The 23,261-nt window shown below is 58.0% G+C and overlaps 1 protein-coding gene across 10 annotated transcripts in view; it reads left to right on the plus strand.

Moving 5' to 3' along the window:
• Positions 1–23,261, plus strand: part of LOC309639271 (kremen protein 1) — a 145,760-nt gene that overhangs the window by 105,508 nt on the left and 16,991 nt on the right. For 5 of the 10 annotated variants that reach the window (XR_014251568.1, XM_082416287.1, XM_082416289.1 and 2 more), the window contains exons 11-22: positions 8,021–8,134; positions 8,603–8,706; positions 16,044–16,127; positions 17,156–17,217; positions 18,675–18,795; positions 19,035–19,085; positions 19,169–19,258; positions 19,876–20,013; positions 21,070–21,159; positions 21,300–21,352; positions 21,867–21,929; positions 22,032–22,076. Coding sequence is in view for 8 of the 10 variants with exons in the window: in XM_082416287.1 (XP_082272413.1) it covers positions 8,021–8,134; positions 8,603–8,706; positions 16,044–16,127; positions 17,156–17,217; positions 18,675–18,795; positions 19,035–19,085; positions 19,169–19,258; positions 19,876–20,013; positions 21,070–21,159; positions 21,300–21,352; positions 21,867–21,929; positions 22,032–22,076 (1,015 nt within the window). In the remaining 2 variants the exon portion in view is untranslated. Of the gene's footprint in view, positions 1–162; positions 384–8,020; positions 8,135–8,602; positions 8,707–16,043; positions 16,128–17,155; positions 17,218–18,674; positions 18,796–19,034; positions 19,086–19,168; positions 19,259–19,875; positions 20,014–21,069; positions 21,160–21,299; positions 21,353–21,866; positions 21,930–22,031; positions 22,077–23,261 lie in introns of those variants that run through there. The other 5 variants (XM_082416284.1, XM_082416283.1, XM_082416286.1 and 2 more) reach the window with 4 other exon arrangements.

Genomic DNA, 23,261 nt, shown 5'->3' on the forward strand with positions numbered 1-23,261 from the left:
GGCTCAGGTGGGCACCTGGCGGCCTTCCTGGCGGGGGTGCCCGGCCCCCCAGGGCTCCTTCCGGGTTGGCAGCGGCGGCGCAAGGGGCGGGGGGCCGCGCGGAGGGGCCGGACGAGGCCGGGAACGCGCGCCCCCGCCCCGCGCCCGCCTCCCGCCCGCCCTCCCTCCCGCCGCTGCGCTGGGAACCGGGATCCGCGCGTCCTGGGCGGCTGGCTGCGCGGGCGGGGACGCCAGGCTGGGGGCGACGGCGAGGGGCCGCGCGCGGAAGGCGCCGGGCGCAACATGGGCGGCCCGCGGGCCTGGGCGCTGCTTTGCTTCGGGCTCCTGCTCCCGGGAGGCAGCGCCGCGTGGAGCGTTGGGGGAGCCCCGTTCTCTGCACGCAGGTAAGGGCTGCCCCCACCCCCCGCACCACCTCTGTGCCCTGCCAGCCCGGGGTTGGGGACAGGGACCCCAGGCACCGCCCCCCCCCCAAACTCCGTGCAAGCCCGGGATTGGGAAAGGGACCCGGTTCCCCACCTCATTGCCAGCCCGGGTTGGGGCAGGAACCCTGGGCCTCCCCGCTATCTGGCAGAAGCTCCAGGCCTGCGGGGGTACCCTACTTCACGTATACGGAGCCGGCAGTCCCCCGACAGCCTTCTCCACCCCCCACCACTTCACCTCCAGAGCCCCAGGGGGTGGTTTCCCCCGAGGGAGGAAACCACCAAGACTTCCCCCACCCTCTCCCTAGGGCCCCCTTCCTGCACATAGGAGAAGCCCAGGACACCCTCTAGCTGACACTTGGGGGACCCTCCCCGCTTTACTGTGCTCCTGGCTTTTTTTTTTAGTATCCCAGCTATTTATTTTCCTCAAAGGAAGAAGACTGGGGTGGAGTTTCACAGACCGAGGGTCAGTGTCGGCCCCCAGGGACCTGGCATTTTGGACTGCGCTGGGAGCAAGTGCTCTGTCTTCCTGCTGCTCTCTCAGGAGCAGGGAGAATTCTGTCTGGTGGTGTTTATGAAGCATCTCCCAGTACCAGTGAGGGGGGCCCTTTATGTGCAGTGTTCAAGGATTGAATGAGGTAGGGAACTCTTGTCCCCATTTAGCAGATGAGCAAATTGAGGCCCCAGACGATTAACATAATCTTCTAGGCTCATTGACCATTAATAGCAGAACTGGGATTCAAATCTGTGTCTTTCTGGCCTTGGTGACACTGTTTGAACCTACCCAGGCCCCTCTCCTGGCTGTAGCCCCTGCCCCTGCCCCTGCCCCTGCTGGGGTCCCCTCTCGAGGGCCAGCCGCCACTGTTGTCTGAGGCAGACAATACGGAGTAGCCAGGCCTCTCCAGGCCTTTTCATCCCATTCAAAGGCCTGCCCGGCCCCCACCCCCTACGGGCTCAATTCTTTAATTCTTTTCAGAAATTCCCTTTTCCCAGTGGTCAGGGGCCAGCGTGCCCCCACTGGGCTAGCAAGAGCAGGTGACATGGGCAGGGCTGGAGGGCAGAGGTGGCTGTGGCATCAGAGGCCAGAGGAGCAGTTGTCTTGAGACAGGGACTGACGGCTGGCAGATGTCACAGCCACCACCATGCATGCTGACCTGGGCTGGCATTTCACCTGTACCTATTCCCTCCAGAATCTTCCCGACTGCCATGGGAGGCACACATTTTTATGGTCCTCATTTCATAGAGGAGGAAGGTGAGGCTCAGAGAGGGGACATGACCTGCCTAGGGCAAGGATGTGAACCCCCAGGGTCCCCAGTGTCAATCTCAGGATGATGGTTGAGTAGGCATAAGTCCTGGACTGCCCTTCAGCCAGTCCACTCCCTCGCAGCCTGGACTCCTTGGCCCCCCAGGACTTGCTATGTGGGAGCAGAATGGTGTCTGTGGGCAGGTATCTGGTGGTCACTGAGGACTGTCACCCCATCTGATCATAGAAGGCTCACAGTGCCCTGAGCATCACAAAAGCTCTGTAGGCAATGCTGTTGCTCCCATTTTACAGATAAGAAAACCAAGGCCTAGAGAGGGAAAGGCACCTCAATCTAAGTCAATCAGTTTCCAGATCCAGTGTACTTTTCACCCCAGCAGCTCTCCTGGAGGAGAGCGAGCTTTTGTCAGCTTGGGGAGCTGAAAAAGGTTTGCAGGTCGTGGTTAGGAATTAGGGGCTCTGGCCTCAGATAGAGCAGGGTTTTATTCCTGGCTCTGTCACCCACTCAGTGTGTGACCTCAGGCAGGTCTCTTCAGGGCCCCAGGTCTCAGTTCCCCTCTCAGTTTCCTCACTGTTCCCCTCTTCCCTCCCCTCGTCCCCTGCACACAGGCCTGTTCTGAGGACGGTCCCCCATGGGAGGAACCAGTGCAGGACCTGATGTACAGTGGTTCCTGCTATGACCAACATTAAGTGAGGGGAGGGACCCCTAGCCAGAGGAGTCTGTGGTTCTTGGCTGCCAGGACCTCCCCTTGTGGCCCCATCCCAGCATCACTGGAGACGGCATGAGGATGTTGCTCCCCATCAGCCCTCCCCCCACCCCTATCCCGGTGCCCCAGGCGCCCCTTGGCAGCCGAGAGACCAGAGGGAGAAAAGAGGCTTTGTGCCTGGGGAGGGGGAGGCCCGGGAAGGCATCCAAGGGGCCGCCCCCAGGCCCAAGAATGTGACAAGACTTTGAGACCCCCAGAACCAGGGTGCCCGGGGCTGTGCAGAGCTGCCTTGGCTTGCCCTTGCCCCTATCTGCCCCCCCAGTCCCTGCTGGGGGTGCTTCCTGCCCCTCTGAGGGCCCTTCCAGCCTTTAATGACCCATCTCAGTGTCTCAACGCTGTGGCTGTAGAGTTGAAGCCGTCACCGGTGTCCTGGTCCAGGCTTCTTCCCCTGCAGTACTGGCTTTTTTTGGGCAAATCCAAGAATCAAGGAGAGTGGAGAATTTTCTTCCCCACCCCCTCCCTTGGGAGCTCAGATCCCAGCGCTATACCCACAGGGGTGACCTGGGTAGGTGACCTCTCTTGGAGCCTCAGTTTCCACTTGGTAGAATGCAGAGCCTGGCAATCCCTATCCCAAAGTCAAGGGGGAAGACCTTGTGTGGAAGGTACAGTGCTGGTGTCCCTCAGGGAAGCCCCTGGACCACAGCCGCCTGGTGTGGGCCCTATGTCACGGTCCAGGAACAAGAACTACCAAAAGCCATCAGTGCTGCGCTAAGGGCTTTGCCTGAAACCTCCCTTGCTGGAGGAGAGTCTGCTGTCCCCATTTGCAGATGGACAAAGTGAGGCCCCGAGTGGGTCAGGGCTTTGTCCAAGGTCACCAACTTAGGAAGCAGCAGAGCCAGTGTGTGGGGTTCGCCTCCGGTGTGGGGTTCTGGCTCTGTTCACCCCACCCCCACCCTGTGGGTCTTCTTTCTTTCCTCTCCTTTTCATAGCGTCCCTTGGCCCCCAGCCCGCTTGGCTGCCTCCTGCAATTAGGCCCTATCACTGTTCCGGATCACAGCCCTGGGCCCCGTGGAGACAAAGTCCCCTGAGCTCCTCGTGGCAGGGGGTGGAGGGCAGATGCGGGGGGGCCCTCGTGGGGGTGGCCAGTGCCAGGCCGAGCTGGTCTGGCCTGTTTTCTCTTCTCCCGGCAGCCTCTGGAGGCCCAGGAGGTGCTGAGTGGGCAGAAGTGGCAGGCCCAGGAGAGAGGTGCTGCCTCCTCCCAGCCCCTGCCATTGTCCCATACCACAGGAGGTAACCCAGTGTCATCGGGTTCCTGGGTGGCTTATCACCAACCACGCCCCAGAAAAGAAGCTCCCAAGGGCAGCAGGATGGGGGCGGGGCCTCCAAGGACTGCGCCCATCTGTGGGAACCTGGGTCCTGGCTCCTCTACCCAGGGCCACTGTCTGTTCTCAGTCATTCAGTCATTCAGCAAACCTCCCTGAGCGCCCCCGGGCTGAGCCCCATACTGGCTTGGTCCCCGCCAACGCCCTCCCACAGCACCATCGGGGGAGGAAAAAGCTCAGGGCTGCTGTGAGTGGCTGAAGGGGGGCCCTGCAGGTGCCCAACTGTGCCCAAAGCCTCAGGACTGAGACCCAGAGGATGAATAGGAGTTTGCTAGAGCAGGGAGAGGGCTTTCCAGGCAGAGGGTATCTCCTATGCAAAGATCTGAGGTGGGGAGAAGACGCGCATGGGAGGGAGGGCAGGAAGGAGAAAGAGCATCAGCGCAAGTGTGCAGGACCCAGCGGTCAGGGCTTGCAGGGTGACGGGCAGCGTGGTGGGCTGTGGACTTCAGGCCAGCAGCGCCCCTGGAAAGTGGACGGAGGGGTGGGCGGGTGGCGGAGCCAGGCTAGGACCCTGCGGAGGAGCTCGGGCTTATCCTGGCAGCAGTGGGGCTGGGTCTTCAAGGCCAGGGAGGGGCAGTGCGTAATTATTGGTGACCCCCCAGGTGGAGGGCACGAGGGGCTGACCTTGAACCCCACCTGGCCAGAGTGTCGCCTCCTGTCTAAAGTGTCTGCTAGCCGGCCATCAGCTCCGTGTCTCCTAAGCAGGGGATTCAAGCAAACTCCAGCTGGTGGGAAATAAACCAGGGAACCAGGCAGCAACTCACATGGGGGAGATTTTAAGTAAGGAAGAAGAAGAAAAAAATTGTTTTCTCTAGCTTCCCCGTGGTCAAAAGAATTGCTAGGGCAATTGTGGGCAGTCACAGGCCTGCCTCCCCCAGTCCAGTCCAGGGGCTGGGCATGGGGGGTGTGTGCACACATGTGTGTGAGGGTGCACAGCCCTGTGTCTGCAGGTGTGGGCCCGAGTGCAAGTTGGACAGTCATTTCTGTGGTTATGTGTCCTGCCAGATTGACCTTGGTCTGATTGCGTGCTGTAGTGTGTGTGTGTGCGCGCACGCTTATGTGGGTCTGTGTGTGCACATGGACATGTGTGTCTGGAAGTTGTGTATGTGGGTGTGTCTGTGTGCTTTCATGTCTGCATGTGTGTGTGCATATTGATGTGTGTGCATGTGTGTGAATCTGTACACTGGCATGGAGTCTTCAGTCCGTGCCCAGGGCCCTCCCTCCTCCTGTGTCCCATGCTCTGGCCGTCCTCTGCCCAGGTTGCTCCCTCCCTCCCTCCTTCCTCCACTCACAGAGCCCCTGGGCTAGCCTGCGGGACATCACACAGGCTCAGGGAGCCCCTGAGTCCCCCTGAACTTGTACCCCAAGTTTCATGCATTTTTGGGGGGAGGAGCGACAGCTCACATCAGTCTCCAAAGGGGCTTATGTCCCCCCCAAACAAGATCCCAGCAGGTTTTAAACCACAGCTCTGGGGACCCAAAGGCTCTAACGGGTGGGGGGGCCTTTCTTTTTTTAACATCTTTATTGGAGTGTAATTGTTTTACAGTGGTATGTTAGTTTCTGCTTTATAACAAAGTGAATCAGCTATATATATACATATATCCCCATATCTCCTCCATCTTGCGTCTCCCTCCCACCCTCCCTATCCCATCACTCTAGGTGGTCACAAAGCACCCAGCTGATCTCCCTGTGCTATGCGGCTGCTTCCCACTAGCTATCTATTTTACATTTGGTAGTGTATATATGGCCATGCCACTCTCTCACTTCGTCCCAGCTTACCTTTCCCACTCCCCGTGTCCTCAAGTCCATTCTCTACGTCTGCATCTTTATTCCTGTCCTGCCCCTAGGTTCTTCAGAACCTTTTTTTTTTTTAAAAAATATGGAATGCTTCACGAATTTGCGTGCCATCCTTGCGCAGGGGCCATGCTAATCTTCTCTGTATCGTTCCAATTTTAGTATATGTGCTGCCGAAGTGAGCACTGGGGGGCCTTTTTGAAATGCATCTTTTTAAACATAAAATCCCCACTTGCTCATTAGGAGAAACATTTCCAGCCTGTGGTTAAGAGCACAAGCCCTGGGGTTAGAAGAAGCTGAGTTCCAACCGTGACAGTGTCGCTCATCGTGGGTGCCTGGGGCACATCCCAGACCCCAGAGCCTCAGTCTTCCCATCTGTAAAGTGGCACTTATAATTAGGTGTGTGGAAGGCCCTGGGCACAGCTCCTGGCATGGTAAACGGAGGCTGCTGTGAGCACAGGGTCCTGAGTAGATGGAGCTCATCTAGGCATGTGATTTTTCCTCACTTAATACACACATAGGGAATTCCCTGGCGTCCAGCGGTTAGGACTCCGTGCTTTCACGCCAAGGGCCGGGGTTCGATTCCTGGTTGGGGAACTAAGGTCCCACGAGCCGCATAGCGAGGCCAAATAAAATTTTAAAAAAATAATAATACACACATAGCTTTATATGTACATACATTTACAGTCTTTTGGCTTTCTCTGCTTTTCATGTATTAATGGAAATGTCATTCTCTTGGTCCACACATACTTTTTCCCCCTTAACCAGGCACATGGAGACCTTGAACTCTGTCACAGCACCTGGTTCTCTGTGTCTAGGGGTCCCACTTAGGCTGTTCCAGTTTTGCGCCATTCCGGACAGTGCTGTAACAAGCGCCTGGCACCTCTGCTGTGGGTTCCCTGGCCGAGGGCTCTTTTGAGCTCCTGCCCCATCACTGGGCTGATCAGAGCCACCCTTCTCTGGCTTTCCCACCTCTGTGCGGTCGGCCAGGGTGTTTCCTCCTCCTGGACTGATTTCAGCATGACACAGAACGGTGAAGGGACTTCCGCAGAGTCCCATAGCGAGTTTGTCAACTGGTCCCCGCCAAAGACTTTCTCCTTCAGGTGGGCTGGGTGGGGGTGGGGCTGCAGCTGCAGGGCTGGGTTTCCGAGGTGGCAGGCACCTCCGTGATGGCTGGGACATTCCAGGTGCTCACCGGCCCTCAGCCCTGCACGGGGTCACGGGCCTGCGTTTTTTTGCTGGTGCTGGGAAAGGAGTGACCGTTTCAGGTGACCCTTCTCAGCTTGAGCCCCCACCCCACCAGACTTTCCTTTGTGGCCTGGAGCCCAGGGTCAGCAGGTTCCCAGGCTGAGGCCTTCACAGAGCCACAGACCGTGGCTCAGGAGGTGGGGAGGAGACGGGAGCTGACGGGGCCTCTGGGATGGAGGTGGGGGCCAGGCTGAGCCGTCCACATTCCTGGGTTCAAATCCAGATCTGCCATACACCAGCTCTTTAACATGAACAATTGTCTTCCCCTCCCTGAGCCTCAGTTTACCCCTCTGTTAAATGGGGGGGTGGTTCCTGGTTTACTGTGGGAAGATGATGTAAATACCTTTAGCATACAGTAGGTGCTCAGTATGTGCAGTGCAAGATGATTATTCGTTGGCATTTGAAAAAGTCAGTCCTCCATGCTTGGGATATTGATTGTGCATCCCAGCTGTCACACAGAGGGGACCTGAGGATAAGTGAGACAGAGCCTCTTTCTCACATGCCTCAGGGAGGGAGAGGGCAGACATGAATCGAATCACCAGCTTAATTCAGCATGACAGGGATACAGAGCGCTTAGGATCCCAGGCAGGGAACCATCGCTTCTACTCAGATGGGGGTGGAGGTGGAAGAGGACAAGGGAAGAGGTGACAGCACAGTGGGGCTTCGAAGGTAGGAGGTGTCAGGAAGAGAATTGGGGGAAGGGTGCTCCAGGCATCAGGTCCAGCATGAGCAAAGGCCTGGAGGTGAGGGATCCACAGCAGGAGTGGGAGCAGGAGACTTGGAGGGCTGAGGGTAGGGCTAGGCAAGGGACACCGCCAGGTTTCCATTGTCTGACCCTCCCTCTGGGGAGAGAGTGAGGGGAAAGACACTCACTCGCTGCCCTTGTCCAGGTGGGAGGTGGGAGGCAGTGGTGGCCTGGACGGGTCAGGGTTGGAAAGGAGATGCTGAGGAGGAAGAGCCCCAGTGAAGATGCCCTGCTCCCGTCTGGCCCCCTGCAGCTCGTTCCCCAAGACCTCCGAGAGCCCCCAGCACAGCTGTCCCCTCCAGGGTTCTGGAATTCACTGCTCAGCCACTTCAGCCCAGAGACTCCCACCAGGGCCCGAAGAACTCAGAGAGTTTAGGGGTCTCCCTGCCTGGAGACTCGGGGCTCCCAGAGAGAACATGGGCTGCGCGTGGCACCTGAGCTTCCTCTCTGCTGGTCTGTTTCAGGAACTGGTGCTCATACGTGGTGACCCGCACCATCTCATGCCACGTGCAGAATGGCACCTACCTGCAGCGCGTGCTGCAGAATTGCCCCTGGCCCATGAGCTGCCCTGGGAACAGGTGAGCGAGACCGCGTGGAGCAGGAGCTGCTGGTGTTCCCGCTGTGGGCACGGCCTGGTCGAAGGGCTGGTGCTGGGGCTGGGACCCAGTGCAGGAGATGCCTGGGACCCCAAGGGTGGGCGGACAAAGGGACCATTGTCCATTCCCAGCGCCTCCCCTTGACTCTTGGGCCTTCCTTGGGGGAGGGATTCCAGCATTCACCTGCACGCCTTCGCTAGGTGAGTGTTCAACACTGGGGACAGTCTAGCACAGCTCGCAGGGGCTTCCTGTCCAGTTGGTTTCTAGATCCCCCCCGGCTGGGGGCTGGGGAGGGAATGGAAGGGCTGAGTTCCAGAATGCATGAGGAAAGAGGCTCCAGAGGGACCTGGCGGTGGCAGAGGACCCTGGAGGCTCTGGGTTTGTCCCCATGGATGGTGGGAGGGGTGGCGGAAGGCCCATCTGAACTGGGCCACCTGGGCGCTCTTTCAGCTACAGAACCGTGGTGAGACCCACATACAAGGTGATGTACAAGATGGTGACAGCCCGCGAGTGGAGGTGCTGCCCTGGGCGCTCGGGGTCGAGCTGTGAGGAAGGTAGGACTGCCCCAGGCGCAGACCAGGTGCCTCCCCTCAGGTGTGTGGGAGGGAGCTGTAAACCATCGCTGAGTCAGTAGGTGCTCAAGGGCGCAGCGCCACACTTACTGGGGCTGCTGCACAGAGCTGCTGGCCAGACGCAGCTGGGCCGCAGTGGGTGTCTGCTGTCCCACGGGTGTTGACCACCTGCCTCTTGCGACACTGTCAGGACCCCTGGAGGAATTTCATACATGCTGGGTAGCTCACGTCTTAGGTCACACATCCCAAGCCTTTCCTCCAAACTTGGGGACATTTCCATGGGAGGTGGTAACGGTGCAGGGAAGCAAAGCACCACTTAGTGCAGTGGGTCAGCAAGGTTGGGATGGCTACACCCAGTCTGCAGGTGAGGAAACCAAGGCTGTGTGATGGGCACACAGGGGCGTGTGATGGGCACACAGCTCCTAAGTGGCAGGATTCGAACCCAGGTCTGCCTGGCTTCCCCCAGGCCCTCAGGGATGGGAGGACTCAGCTGGGCACCCTGTGTGCGGAGTGTGTCCCAGGCAGAGGCCCCCCTCTCACCCCCCACCTTCTCTGCGTGCAGCTCGGTGGTTTGGGGCCAAGCACCCAGCAGGGGCGCAGAGGAGGCAGCCCGCCCCTCCCCTGACCACACAGCTGGCTGCATCCACCCTCACTGCCTGGCTGAACCCAGTGTGCTCTGAAGAATGTCCAGAAAGAGGATGGACTGGCCTAGAGCCAGCCTGAGAACCAGGCCCGTAGGCCCCTCAATAGAAAGAGGCATTCGGGGCCCCCAAGTAGCACTTTAATGTGACTATCGGTCGAAAGATGCATTCTGATTCCAGAAACACCGACGTGTGAAACACAGCCTCCAAATCAAGGGAAGGTGATGCTTATAGCGCCATTCATAGGTGTTTCTTGAGAGATTTACACACTTCACCTCCCTGGGACCCCACAGCAGCCCCAGTTCACAGATGGGGCAACGGAGGCCCAAAGAGGTGAAGTCATACGGGGTGGGGGCAGACTCCCCATGGAGTGGGGCAGGGAGGGAGCCTGGTGGTTTTCATGTGGGGTGGGAGAGCCCCCAACACAGCGGGGGAGGAGCAGGGTGGCCAGAGGGAGGGGGGAGCTGCCCGACGTCCAGCAGGGGTCCGGTACAGAGAGGCAGCCCTTTTTACAGATGGAGAAACTGAGGCTCAGAGAGGTGAGGGGGTTGACCTGCGGTCACTCAGTATGTGAGAGCTGGGACTGGGACCAGCCTGACCAAGCATCCATGTGTCAGTGCCTCCAGGCCTTGGGGCTGGATGGCAGGGAAGGAAACTGGCTGAGACTCTCACCAAGGCAGATGTGGGAGGCTGGGAGGAGCAGACAGGAAGGGAAGGGAGGGGGCCAGGAACAGCGCCCTCCCCTACATGCTGGGAGGAAGAGGGGGAGGCAGAAGGGCCCCAGGGGCAGGAGGGGAGCCAGCCAGGAGGGACTGTTGCCAAGGAGGCCACAGAGGAGCTGGTGGTAAGGAGGGGGCGAATCCCCAGGGTGTGGGGGCCCCCTGGGTGCAGAGCGCTTGCCCATACATAGGCCACTCTGTCCCTGGCTCCCCTCCCAAGGGCAAACCTTCCCAGGTCTGTGGGGACATCGTGGAGCAGGTGGCGGCAGCGCCCATGCCCTTGAGTGCAGCAGCTGGAGGCTGTGCATCCACGACCAAGCCAAGGGCTGGGGCTCTGCCGCGGGGTTGAGGTGGGGGTGCGAGACAAGGACTGGGGCCGGGCCAACCCTGACGTCTCCCTCGGCAGGGCCTTGGGGTTCCAGCCTGGGGATGGGCCAGCTCTGTCACACGCCAGCTGTGTGGCCTTGGGCCGGGTACTCCCCGTGCACCCCCGTGCGAGTCGTTGTGCAGGGGTATCGGGCCGGGGGTGGGGGAGGCTGCAGTTCACACGGCACTTGTCTCGTGCCCACTCAGAGGGAGGGGCACCTTCTCTAAAGGGCACCAAGCTGCCTTGTGCTCTTGCAACACCTGGGGCTCTCCTGCCCTGGGCCTCAGTGTCCTCACCTGTGAAATGGGCAGGATCATACCCATACTCAGTATGTGAGAGCTGGGACTGGGACCAGCCTGACCAAGCGTCCATCTGTCAGTGCCTCCAGGCCTTGGGGCTGGATGGCAGGGAGGAGACTGGCCCAGGCTCTCACCTGGCTGCCTGCTACCACCAGAAACAACGGGCAAGGAATGGCCAAGGCCAGAGTGCATCACGTGGGCTGGTCCTGATCCCCTGAGTGGCCTGGGCTGTTGGGCTCTGCTGAGGGTAAGGCTGTAGTGATCACCCTGCCTCTGGGGGCTCCCCGCAGACTGATCTCTCACCCAACAACCCTATTGTCCAGATGATGAAAGTGAGGCTCAGAGAGGGTACAGGTCTCACACAAGGTCACACAGCAAGTAAGCATCATGGCTGGGATTCTCCCAAGGGCTCTGACCTGAGATCTGCAATGTCGCCCTGCCTCAGACCCTCCTGCAGTCATAATGATGTAGACTTTATGACTGCCACTGTCATAAAGGGGGAGGAAAGCTGCCACTGTCCTCTGTGCTGGGCACCATGATTTGTACTCACCTGCATCGTGCCATCATGTCACGGTACAGAAGGTCCAATTGTGGAAACTGAGGCTGGGAGAGAGGAGTGCCTTGCTCTGGATCACAGCTGGATTCAAAGCCCTTCAGTCTGACCAGAGCCGAGGTCTTTCCTCTGCAGCAGTGCTGGCCAAGGACTTCGTGGGGCACGTGTTCAGACAGCTGGGACTGACGGAAGCCAGCCTCTGCCCCAGCTCCTCCCAGATAGAAAGATAGAGGAGAGGGGGCTCCCTCACCTTCCCCTCCCCATGGGCTCCCCCAGAGCCGGGCAGCCTCCACTTTCCCCCTCACTGTCCCCGTCTGTCCGTCACACCTGTCCCTTCCCCATCCGTGGACCCCCACAGCCCTTGTCTTCTGCGGTGGGGAACAGCAAGGGAAGAAGTTTGCCCAGGGTCACACAGTAAAAAAGCTTAAAAGCAGACGGAGATTCCAGCCCAGTACTTCCTGGGCCCCTCGGCCTCTCCACCGTCCAGGGCTGGACCCTTCCCAAACACGGCTCTTGTGCTCTAACCAGATGCCAGGTGCAGTGCCAAGCCTGTGCCTTACTCTGCAGATTCAGAATTCTGCAGGTTAAATGCTGTTGGAATTTGCCCATATCTGCCACCCGTCTACTCCACTCCTGTCTGGGAGGCTCAGTGGCCCCCACCTCCGACTCCCACCAGTGTATCCTCCACCCCCAGCCGGGAGGCTCCCCCTCTGCCCTCCCAGCTGCCCCAGCGAGGTGCTCCAGCCTCGCCCTCCCTCCGTTTTGCCTGGGGCCCACTATGGCCTTCTCTCCCACCCCAGAGCCTGGGCAGTGGCTGTCCTCTCTGCCTGTAACCTTCTTGGCGCTCCCGCCTGGCTCCGAGGATCCCCACCCTTTCATCACTAATCCTGTCTCTCTGGTTCCTGGAACGGGTCTGGCGTTAAGTGGGTGCACGGGAAATGAGTGGAAACCTCATTTTACCCGAAGAGGGACCAGGACAGACACAGACCAGGGCTTCCCAGAGGGCTGCTGGAGAGTTCTTGGAGCTCCCAGCTCCAGCCCTGACCCCAAACCCTGGCTCAGGCCAACAGTAGCAAATATTTACATTTGCAAAGTAAATTCCTGGGAGGGGAGCTGGGCTGGGGCAGGGGAGTCTACGCTCATGTGGTCTGTGGTCACTGGACCCAGCAGACCTGGGGGGAGGGTTATGAAGGAATAAGCCCCTCGGAGAGAAAGTCAGAACTGGAGCCCAGGGACACTGCCAACGTCTCATACCCCCGTTCCCGGCTGAGGGTGGGATTTAAACACCATGCTCTGCTCCCCTCTTCTCCTGCCCTGGTCCTGCTGTGTGGACGGGCAGCCTCTCCTCTCTGGGCCTCAGTGTTCTCATGAGGATCTGTTGAGAAGGAACATGAGACACTGGGCAGAGGGAAGGGCGGCTGCTTAGGGGGGCACAGGGCTAGAAACTGCAGATGGCACTGGCCTTGTGGAGGTCAAGATGGAGTGATGAGAGCTTGTTGGTGGGGGACTTTGGTGGGTTCCCTGGTCTGTCCAGGAAGGCTTTCTGGAGGAGGTGACATGGGAGCAGTGGCTGTGGGGATGAGGAGGCAGCGCGCGTGCGCGTGTGTGTGTGTGTGTGTGTGTGTGTGTGTGTGTATAGGGCTGGCCGGGACCTCCCAGATGGTGGGAAGTGGCCCACAGTCAGGGTCCCGGAGTGGAGCCCGGGTTTGTGGTCCTGGAACTAGCCGGGAGCTCCTTGGAGGGCGAGGTTGGGGCTGGGGAGGGACCCTTCAGGGTGGACCACCAGGCTGGGGTGAGGGGGGCTCTCAGCCCACTGGGGCCCGCTCCAGGGGCCCTGGCTCAACACCAGTGGGAGGGATGTGACTTTTTTTTTTTAATTTTATTTATTTATTTATTTATTTATGGCTGTGTTGGGTCTTCGTTTCTGTGCGAGGGCTTTCTCCAGTTGCGGCAAGCGGGGGCCACTCTTCATCGCGGTGCGCGGGCCTCTCACTATGGCGGCCTCTCTTGTTGCGGAGCACAGGCTCCAGACGCGCGGGCTCAGTAATTGTGGCTCACGGGGCTAGTTGCTCCGCGGCATGTGGGATCTTCCCAGACCAGGGCTCGAACCCGTGTCCCCTGCATTGGCAGGCAGACTCTCAACCACTGCGCCACCAGGGAAGCCCCGGGATGTGACATTTTTATCCTACAGGAGACCGTCCCCAGCCCTAGGCTTTTTCCGTCCTGGATTCTTGTGTGGTACAGGACCATTTACACCACGGTTCATCCCTTAAAGCATTTCTGTCCGTTTATTAGAATTTGGGGGGAGCTTGGGGGGCCATTTTTTGTGAATCTTGAATCCAGAGCCAATATTTTCTGGTCTTTTTGACAGTTTTTGTTATTTAAACTTTCTTTCTTTTTTTTTTTTTTTTAATTTTAACTCACAGTTTCTTTGAGCCAGTTATGTCTGCACTGCTGGTCAGACCATGCTTTCATTAGTTTTTCTAGTTCTCTCTGGCTCCCAGTGAAATGTCCCAAAGCAAGTGGGTTGAAAAAGAATTTCCAACCATATGTTCACAGATTAAAAACTCGGGGACACCCTGGCGTGACATTCGAACCCTTATGTTCATTTTCAAAACAGTCATGTCTGCCGTCCACATTATTTTGCCTTTTATTTTGTTTGCTTGCTTTAAATTCATTTTCAGCCAGTGATTCATGCATTCCTCAACAAGAGGTTTAGTGAAGCCCTGAGGCCCTACTGCGCGCCAGGCACTTTCCCCAGCCACTCACAAGACGGACGAGGTCCCTGCCTGGTGGAGTTCACGTTCCAGCCAAGGAGGGCGGAAGATCAGACCGGGGAACTGGCAAGCAGATAACATGTTAGAGGGTGGAAAGTGCCATGGAAAAAATGGAAGACGATAGCAGGGTGGTGGGGAGGATGGGCAGGGCGGACGCTCTGCCCAACTTCATCCCAGAGAAAACCCAAAGTTCCATGGGGTTGGAGGGACGGCCTCATCTTTTGGTCGACTTCCTGGAAGCAGTCATCCAGTGGCCTTTTACATCTTCACCTGGGAGCAAAGGGGATGAGGAGGGCTTACCGAGGCCGTTCTTCTCAGGAACCAGCATTCTTGACGGGCACCGCGCCTCCCTGCCTCTGCCCAGGGGAACCTGGGGGACTTGCAGTGCCAGGTGGCCCAGGAGAGAGGACGACGGGCCCTGGAGTTAGACTAACCTGGGTTCCAGTCCAGGCTCCAGCCTTCAGCTGGGTGACCAGTCTCTTTCCCTCTCTGCGTTGTTTCCCCCCAAAGGGAAATATTCATATTCACTCATCCATTTATCTGAGCACGGGGTGGGGGGGCAGAAGAGTGGTAATACCAAGCTACTCTGTGCCCCAGTTTCCCCATCTGTAAAGCAGAGGGGTTACTAGCACCCACTCACAGGGCTTCGTGAGGACAGTGAGTTAAGACTGTTTATGAGAAGTGCTTAGAATGTGCCGGGCCCAGCATAAGTGCTGCACAAGCATTGGCTGTTATTATTATTACCTACCTTGTAGGATCGAGCTGGGCTTAGCACCGGGCATGGCTCATGGTGGCATTACCACCCCCCACTGCTGTTGTTCTGCCCACAGAGCCCCCAACCCCTGCCCCAGTCGTGGGCTGCCAACCCCCTTCCTCTATCCCAGGTGAGATTTACCCCCTGTGAGAGTACAAGTCGCAGGCCCCCAGGGAGGGCATGCTGGGGATGCGGGCCCAGCCTGGGCGAAGGCCCCGTGGTGGGACCCGGAGAGGGTCTGGCAGCAACCCTGCTGGGGGTTGGCCAGAGGGACCCGTCTGGTTTGAATTCCCGGCGCCTCTCACTCCCTGCACCAACCCACAGCCTGGCTCTGAGCTGCCAGGCCCATGCCTTATTTGGGTCTTGTCTCCCCCCAGGCGACACTTTGCGGCCTTAAAAGGCAGGCCCGGGCTGTGGGGGGGTGCAGTTGCCACTGCTCGCTTCAGAGCCCCTCCAGCTGTGCCCCCCGCCCCTGGCTTGGCCAGCCCAACCCTCCAGCTATGGAGAGGACCAGGTCCCCAAAGCCAGACCAGCCAGGATGGCCTGCTCCTCACAGGGGTGGCGGCAGGGGTGGCCTCCTGGAACAGGCCCCCGTGCCCTCCCAGGCAGCCAGCCTCCCTCTGGTTTTCATTTAAAACCAGAGCTGGATCCACTTCGGTGTCTTCTTACCAAGTGGGGCAGGGAGAGGGTGGATGGTGACGTTGCTGTGTTTATTGAGCACCTACTGCATACCAGGCCCTGTGTGTGCTCAGTGAGCCCTTTGCATGCATGGCCATCCTCAGGCCTCACACCAGCCCAGGAGGTGTAGAGACCTTATGATCCCATTTTACAGATGGGAAAATCAGCAGGTCCAGGGAGGACAAGTCACACAGGTCAGCAAGTAGCAGGGCTGGGACCTGACCTTGCATCTGTTGACTCTAAGCTCTTAACCCATGCAGCTTGCTGGGGTTGTTGGAGAAGCCCCCAGCCTCACCCGTGGCCCCACCCATTGCCAGCCCCTCTCCCCAGCCCCGTCAGGTTGATAGCCTTGTCCCAGCTCAGCCCAGTTCATGCTGTGTGACCCAGGTAAACTGCCCCACCTCTCTGGGCCTGTCTCCCTTTGCACTAAGGGGAGTAGGGATCCCTCTGTGGCTGCAGTGGCAGGTGGGGGGGAGGGGGACAGAACAAAATGTCACAGTCAACAGGGCTCTCACCCTCACTGTCCGTCAGTTGTAGGCTCCTCTGGCTTCGTGGAGCCCGGGTGGTCGGGCAACGCCATGTGGCGGATGGCACTTCGGCCCACAGCCCTGTCAGGTGGGTCCTGGGGCAGCTGCTTGGGGTCCCCCTGGGCTAAGGGAGGCTGGAGGGGCTGGTGGTGACTGTCCTAAAAGCCAGCTGGGCCCAGCAGTGGAGGGTCAGGGATAGCACCCTGCGCTTGTCCACCGCAGGCTAGAAAGAAAACTGGAAGGTGGAGGAAGGGCCCCCCAAGGAGAGTCTGACCTGGGCCCAGGCACCTGAGACCCAGGACCCCCAGAGTCTTGCAGACACGGGTCCAAGCCCCCAGTTTCCTTTTTTTATTGAAACGACACTTTTCTGAGTGTCTGTAGGATGCAGGGCACTGTGCCAGGAGCTTTCCATAATCAACTTGTTTAAACCTCACCCCAGGAAGGCATCATTGTCGCCACTTTAAAGAGGAGGAGGCTGAGGGTCAGAGAGGGGACATACCCTGCCTGGGGCCCCGCAGCCAAGAAGGGACAGCGCTGGGCCTCGACCCAGGGCTTTTGCCTGTTACACACTCACTCCACCCTTGCTCTGAGCTCAGCCTTCCCAGGTGTGAACGGGGTGACACTTGTCCTAACACACAGGATCATGGTGAGGACCGGAGAGGCGAGCTTGTATCGTGCTCGGCGGCTGCCCGGCACTGTTATGAATAACGTTGGGGTATCAGTGAGGAGGCCAGGGAGCTGGATGGTGGTTCTGGAAGAAGGGTCAGAGAGTGGCACCTAAGGCCATCCCAGTCTGGACTGTAATGTGTCGGTCCCCAAAGCTTCAAGCCGAGGCCAGCCCCGCCCATGTGGGATGCAGTCGTTTTGGATGAGGAGTCAGATCCCTGGTCCTGCTCTGAGAGAAACAGTCCCCTTGGAGTCTCTGGAGCCAAAGGACACCCACAGGGCATGGCTCACCCTGGACAGGCTGTGACTCTTTAGCCCCTTCCCTGTGATGGGCTGTCTCATGGGTTGGGGTCATCAGGTATCTGTCCCCTCCCTCCATCCTGCCCCCAGGGGCTGAGGGGCTCCAAGGGGAACCTGGGAGCCCTGGCCCAGCCTGCTTCCTCCCTGCAGGTTGTCTCAACTGCAGCAAAGTGTCGGAGCTGACGGAGAGGCTGAAGGTTCTAGAGGCCAAGGTGGGTGAACAGCTTCCGGGGCAGGCAGGCACCACCCTCCCATCCAGCTTTCTCAGCCTCCCTTCCAGTGCCCACCCCGGGAAGCCTGCTCACAGTCAGACAGCCTGGCCTGCTCTCCTTCCAGGAGATCCATGAGGTTCTCCTATCCCCATCCCACCCAGAGACTCCTAGACACCCCCCCAGAGCTCGTGGCTGGGTCCCCTCATTGCCCCGTCACCTTCATCCTTTATCCCACCCACCCATAATGCTATCTTCCCAGTTTCAGAAAGCAAAAACATCTATTGCATGTCTCAAATTATCTCAAGATAAAAAGTTTTTAACCATTAAAAAGTAAGACATTCTAAATTTAGAAACATGAAAAACTCAGCACCATGAAAAACCTACCAGAAAACCATTGGCCTCCATCGCCTGTGCCTCCAGAGAGAGCGATTGCCAACATTTAAGCATCTTTTCTTCCAGATTTTTTAAACACACATAGAGGCATTTACATTAATCTGCATATCCATTCCCTCCTCTGGGAATGTATCTTAGGAAGATTAGTTGCGAAGACGTTCATCCAAGTGTTAATTAAGAGGGAAATTTGAAAACCAAACAACAGAAGGGGTGGTTGTGTAATGAGCAAGTGTGGCTCAGTGGGATACTGGACAGCCATTAACAATGCCTCCATTTTCCAACACGAAAAGATGCCCCTGATCTATCTATCAAGTGGAAAAACCAAGCTTCTAAACAGCCTGGGTTAAAACCCCCGTTAAGAGGTGTGAGCACCCCAGGAACCCCACGCTGCTCCCCAAGCTCCCTCCCAGGGGAAGCCGGCATGAGGGGCAGCTCAGCTCAGATCTGGGGGCTGGGTCTCAGTTCCGGGTCAGCTTCTCTCTGGGCAGGTCTACACGGCCCCCACTTGCTGGTCTGCGGGCATTCTGGCCTCTCTTAATCCTCAGTAAGTGGCTCACGGGACACCGCTGACCCTTCAGGCTCTCCCCTCCACTGGGTCCAAAAGTGGTTTTGTACACACCTCAGCACCTCTGTTTCATGCCAGACCCTCCCAAATTTCCCTTCAAATTTAGTAAAAATCCTTGCAGCCTGTGGTGCTTTAACAGACCAAGAGAAGTTTCATATTATGTATGCATATAAATGTATATAAATATACTTATTAACATTCAGGTAAGCATAGGAAAAAACCGCACGGCCCAGCAAACACGAGGACAGTCTCAGAACTCAAAGTGGGTGACTGTGATGGTGTGTGATGACTTTTCTACAATGAATGTGATGAACTGTGCATTTTGAAAACCATAGTCACTTCTGATGAAGTTCTGGGCCCCTGTGAGTCCGGGTATCCACTCCAGGCTGGGTTCCGCCAGCCACGTGGCCTCCTGCCCCCAACACCAGGGCCCCAAGCTGGCCTGACCCTGGCAAGACCCTGGTACCCACCCCATCCCTATTGTCCTCTTCCTCCATAGGTGGCGGTGCTGACTGTCACCGAGCAGGCAGTGCCCCCGACCCCAGCTGCCCCCGAGGACCCCGCCCCGCTCTGGGGTTCCCCAGCTGCCCAGGGCAGCCCCGGGGATGGAGGCCTCCAAGGTGAGTGGGTCAGTGGGGAACACGCTCCCATGTGGCGATGAGTTGGTTCCAGCCCCCTCCCTGCTGCTGACTCCCAGCTTGACCCCCTTGTGGGCCTCAGTCTTCCTAGTTTTCCCTTGGGCCTGAGGGGATGGTCTCCAGGGGCCCCTGAGCACTGGAGTCCTGGGAGGCCCAGCAGCTGGTGGAGCAGGGGTAGGAACTCTAGACACCACTGACCCCTGCCTACCCCTCCACCCCAGGGCTACCAGGAACCAGAGAAAACGTGAGGGCCCCTCTGCTCCCCCGAGATGGTAGGTGCTGGCGGGGCGGGCAGGGCCGGGGGCAGGCCAAGCGCAAGGCCGGAGCTGCGGAGCTGATGAACTTTCTCCCCCAGATCGAGTTGGTGCCCGGGGGCTTCCTGGGCCCTCTGGCCCCAAGGGAGACCCTGGCAGCCGGGGCCCAATGGGGATGAGAGGCCCGCCAGGTGAGTGCCCACAACACCGGCCCTTCCAGCTCCCCTGGCCAGCCCCGCTCAGGTGAGCCCAGGCTGGGGCCTTCCTTACCAGACCCTGCCCTCCTGGAGCTCCCAGACCATGGAGGCTAGTGGGGGGTAGGCCTAGGCAGGGGAGAAATAGCAGTGCCCACCCCATGTGACCAGGGTTCTTATGGGGGACGTTGCAGCTAAGGGAGCCCTAAGGAAGGAAGCCCAGACCCAGCCTGGATGGAGTGGAGGACGGGGAGGGCTTCCCAGTGGGAGCTACACCTTAGGTGAGGCCTCAGAATGACCTGAAGTGCACACCAGGCAGCACCAAGGGAGGATTGATAGAGGGAGCAGCTCGTGCAAAAGCCTAGAAGAGAGAGGAGAGAACATTCTGGAAATCAGCGTCTGCTAGGCACCTGTTGTGTACCAAGTGTCCACTGTCCTGAAGCCCCAGGGGAGGGCTGTGTTCATCACCCTCATAGGCGGCCAGGGAGTCTGGCCTGTGGCCTCTGGAGCCGTCTCGTACCCGCTGCCCCTGGCTGCCTCATCCCTCCCCCTTGCAGCCACCCTGGGCCTCCCTGCCTCTTGCATACCCACCAAACCCCCTGGTTCCATTGTAGGTCCGCAGGGCCCCCCAGGGAGCCCTGGCCAGGCTGGAGCTGTGGGCACCCCTGGAGAGAGGGGACCTCCAGGCCCCCCAGGGCCTCCTGGCCCCCCAGCCCCGCTTGGACCACACTACACCCGGATCTCCCAGCATGGTGAGTCCCTTGGGGTCACAGCAGGTCCAGGTGGTGGTGGGGTGAGGCTGGCATGACCATCTGCCAGGCACCTTCTGTATACCAGGCTTGCCCTTGGGCCATAAATCACCTGATCCTCCAATGGGCGCTGTTGTCACTGATGAGGAAAACTGAGGGCCAGAGAGGGGAGATCACACAGCCAGGGCACAGGGGGGCCGGCTTCAGATCCACGAGGCCTCCAGAGGGAGGGAGGCTGGGAACCACCAGCATCAGGCCCTCCCACCAAGCCTTGGAGTTGGCCGGGATCCAGCCCTCAGAGCACTGGGAAGCTTAAGGCCTAGCAGCAGGACGTGAGCCCTGAACTCCCAAGGCCACAGCCCTGCCTCTGTGCTCAGAGAGGCCCTGCCTCCTCCACCCAGCTGGGCCCTGACACGCATCCTTCACCTTCTCCGAAGCCTGACTTGCACGCGCGCTGCCAGGGGTCAGCGCTTGGAGTGCCAGGTTCAACCCCATCTGCATCATACCTTTGGTGCGTGACCAGGCACCATTCATTCATTCTCCCTCTCCAAGGGACTTCCCTGGCGGTTCAGTGGTTAAGACTCTGCCCTTCCAATGCAGGGGGCACGGGTTCGAACCCTGCTCAGGGAACCAAGATCCCACGTGTGGTGGGGCGTTGCCAAAAAAAAACCAACAACAACAAAACATTCTCCGTCTCAGAGCCTCAGTTTCCTTATCTGTATGACACCCATGCACAGAAGCTTGGCACAAAGTAAGTGTCAAAAATGGTAACTTTTATTATTATTCCCATTAGGCATGTGACAGTACAGGCTCAGCAGGGTAGACACTTGCTGTATGTCACTGGCTAGACTCTGGCAGTGTCTCCCTGCTTCCTGGTCCTGCATGGCCAACAGTCTCCTGACTCCCCACCCTTGGAGTGGGTGCCTGGTGGCCCCAGCCATGCTGCAGGCTGTCCCACAGGGCAGTCAAAGCTGGCTTGGCAGAAGTGACAGGTTAAAACTGACTGCCCCACTCTGCCCCGCCCAGCCCAGCCCTGCTCACTCATCTTTCCTCCCCCAGGGGACCCATTTCTGTCCAACACCTTCACTGAGACCAGCAGCCACTGGCCCCAGGGACCGGCTGGGCCCCCAGGCCCCCCAGGACCCATGGGTAAGTTGAGTCCAGGTCTAGGGTAAGGGGCAGGGTTGAGGGATGGCAGAGACACTAGGGCTGGCTATCAGGAGCGAGCTGATGGTGGACTTCCTGGCATAGCACTGTTTCGGACCTGAGGACATCATGTCTTATTCCAGGTCCTCCTGGACCTCCTGGTCCCATGGGCATCCCTGGGAATCCTGGACATATAGTGAGTATTTCTCCATATACTCCCACTCTTCTGTCCGTCCATCCACCCCCCCCCCCACACCCAACCCATCCATCCACTCACCTATCCACCCACCCACCCACTCAACCACCCATCCATCCATCATCCATTCATCCATCCTTTCATTCATTCATTCAAGCATTTATGGAGCACTTAATGTGCAAAATACTTTCCATAAATCTTCTTATTCAGTCCATGTAACAAGAAGCAAGTATTGTTATCACCTAAGGCCAAGAAAGGTGGAGATTCTTGCCCTAGGGCTGTGGCCAGCACATGGCAGCTTCCAGATCAATGCAGGGACTGTCTGACTCCAGGGCCATGGCTCTGAACACTGAGCTGTATGAACTTCCTGTTGTGTGCCAGGCATTGGGTGTGTGGTGAAGGGCCCAGAGGCCCAGGCCAAGCTGGGGTGCCCTTCCCTACCCCTCTGACCCCTAAGTCCCTGCCCACTCTACCCTGCCCCAGCACAAGGCTGAGGCCCTGTCTTGTTGCTCAGGGACCCCCAGGCCCCACTGGACCCAAAGGAATCTCCGGCCACCCAGGAGAGAAGGGCGAGAGAGTGAGTATTGAGGTGGCCCTGGGTGGAGGATTCTGGGGAGTCCTGGGCACCCTGGGTCAGACCCTCTGACAGCACACTCCATTCTTCTCCTCCCTCCTACAGGGACTGCGTGGGGAGCCCGGCCCCCAGGGCTCCATGGGGCGGCAGGTAAGTGATGCTGCCCACCGTGCAGCACCCCCTCCAGGATCCCACAGGCCCAGACCCCTGCCACGGCTCCATCTCCTACGGCCAGAGCCCCTGACCCTCCCTGTCTGGTCCAGAGCAAGCTCCATCTCCTTTCTCACCCCCTGTCTCAGGGTCCCATCAGCCTCTTAGGATCAGGCTGCCTCCATCTCCCTCGCTCTGGCTCTGTGTCTCTGTACCTGTTTCTCTTTCTCTATCTTCCCTCTGTGTCTCCATCTCTCTGACTCTTTGTATTTCTCTCTTTCTCCATCTCTCCAACTATGACTGTAGATTTGTCTGTTTCTCGCTCTAGTTTGGTCAGTTTTTGCTTCATGTATTTTGAAGCTTTGTTATTAGGTGCATACACATTCAAGATTTTAATGTCTTCTTGGTCCTTTTATCTTTATGAAATGAATATCTTTCTCTCTGGGAATACTTCTTGTCTTGAATTCTATTTTGTTTGATATTAAAATAGCCACACCAGCTTTCTTATGCTTGGTGTTTGCGTGGTATATATTTTCCAATCCTTTTACTTTCAACCTGTTTGTCTTTCTATTTAAAGTGCATCTTGGGCTTCCCTGGTGGTGCAGTGGTTAAGAATCCACCTGCCAATGCAGGGGACATGGGTTCGAGCCCTGGTCAGGGAACTGGGATCCTGCATGCTGCGTGTTGCGGCCAAAAAAAAGAAAAAAGACATACTTGAGTCTTGCTTTTTTTTTTAAAACAGTCTAACTATTGAGTTCATTTACTTTTTTTTTTTTTTTTTTTGGCCACTGCCCAGCTTGCAGGATCTTAGCTCCCCAACAAGGGATTGAACCCGCGCCCTTGGCAGTGAAAACACAGAGTCCTAACCACTGGACCACCAGGGAATTCCCCATTTACATTTATTTATTTATTTGGTTGCGCTGGGTCTTAGTTGCAGCAGGCAGGCTCCTTAGTTGCAGCTCACGGGCTCCTTAGTTGCAGTTCGTGGTCTCCTTAGTTGTAGCATGTGAACTCTTAGTTGCAGCATGCATGTGGGATCTAGTTCCCTGAGCAGGGATCGAACCCAGGCCCCCTGCATTGGGAGCATGGAGTCTTAACCACTGTGCCACCAGGGAAGTCCCTCCATTTACATTTAGTGATGTATATTATTATTGATATGGTTCTGTTTAAGTCAACTATCTGGCT

Source organism: Balaenoptera physalus (assembly GCF_965194825.1).
Source record: "Balaenoptera physalus genome assembly, chromosome: 12".
NCBI lineage: Eukaryota > Metazoa > Chordata > Mammalia > Artiodactyla > Balaenopteridae > Balaenoptera > Balaenoptera physalus.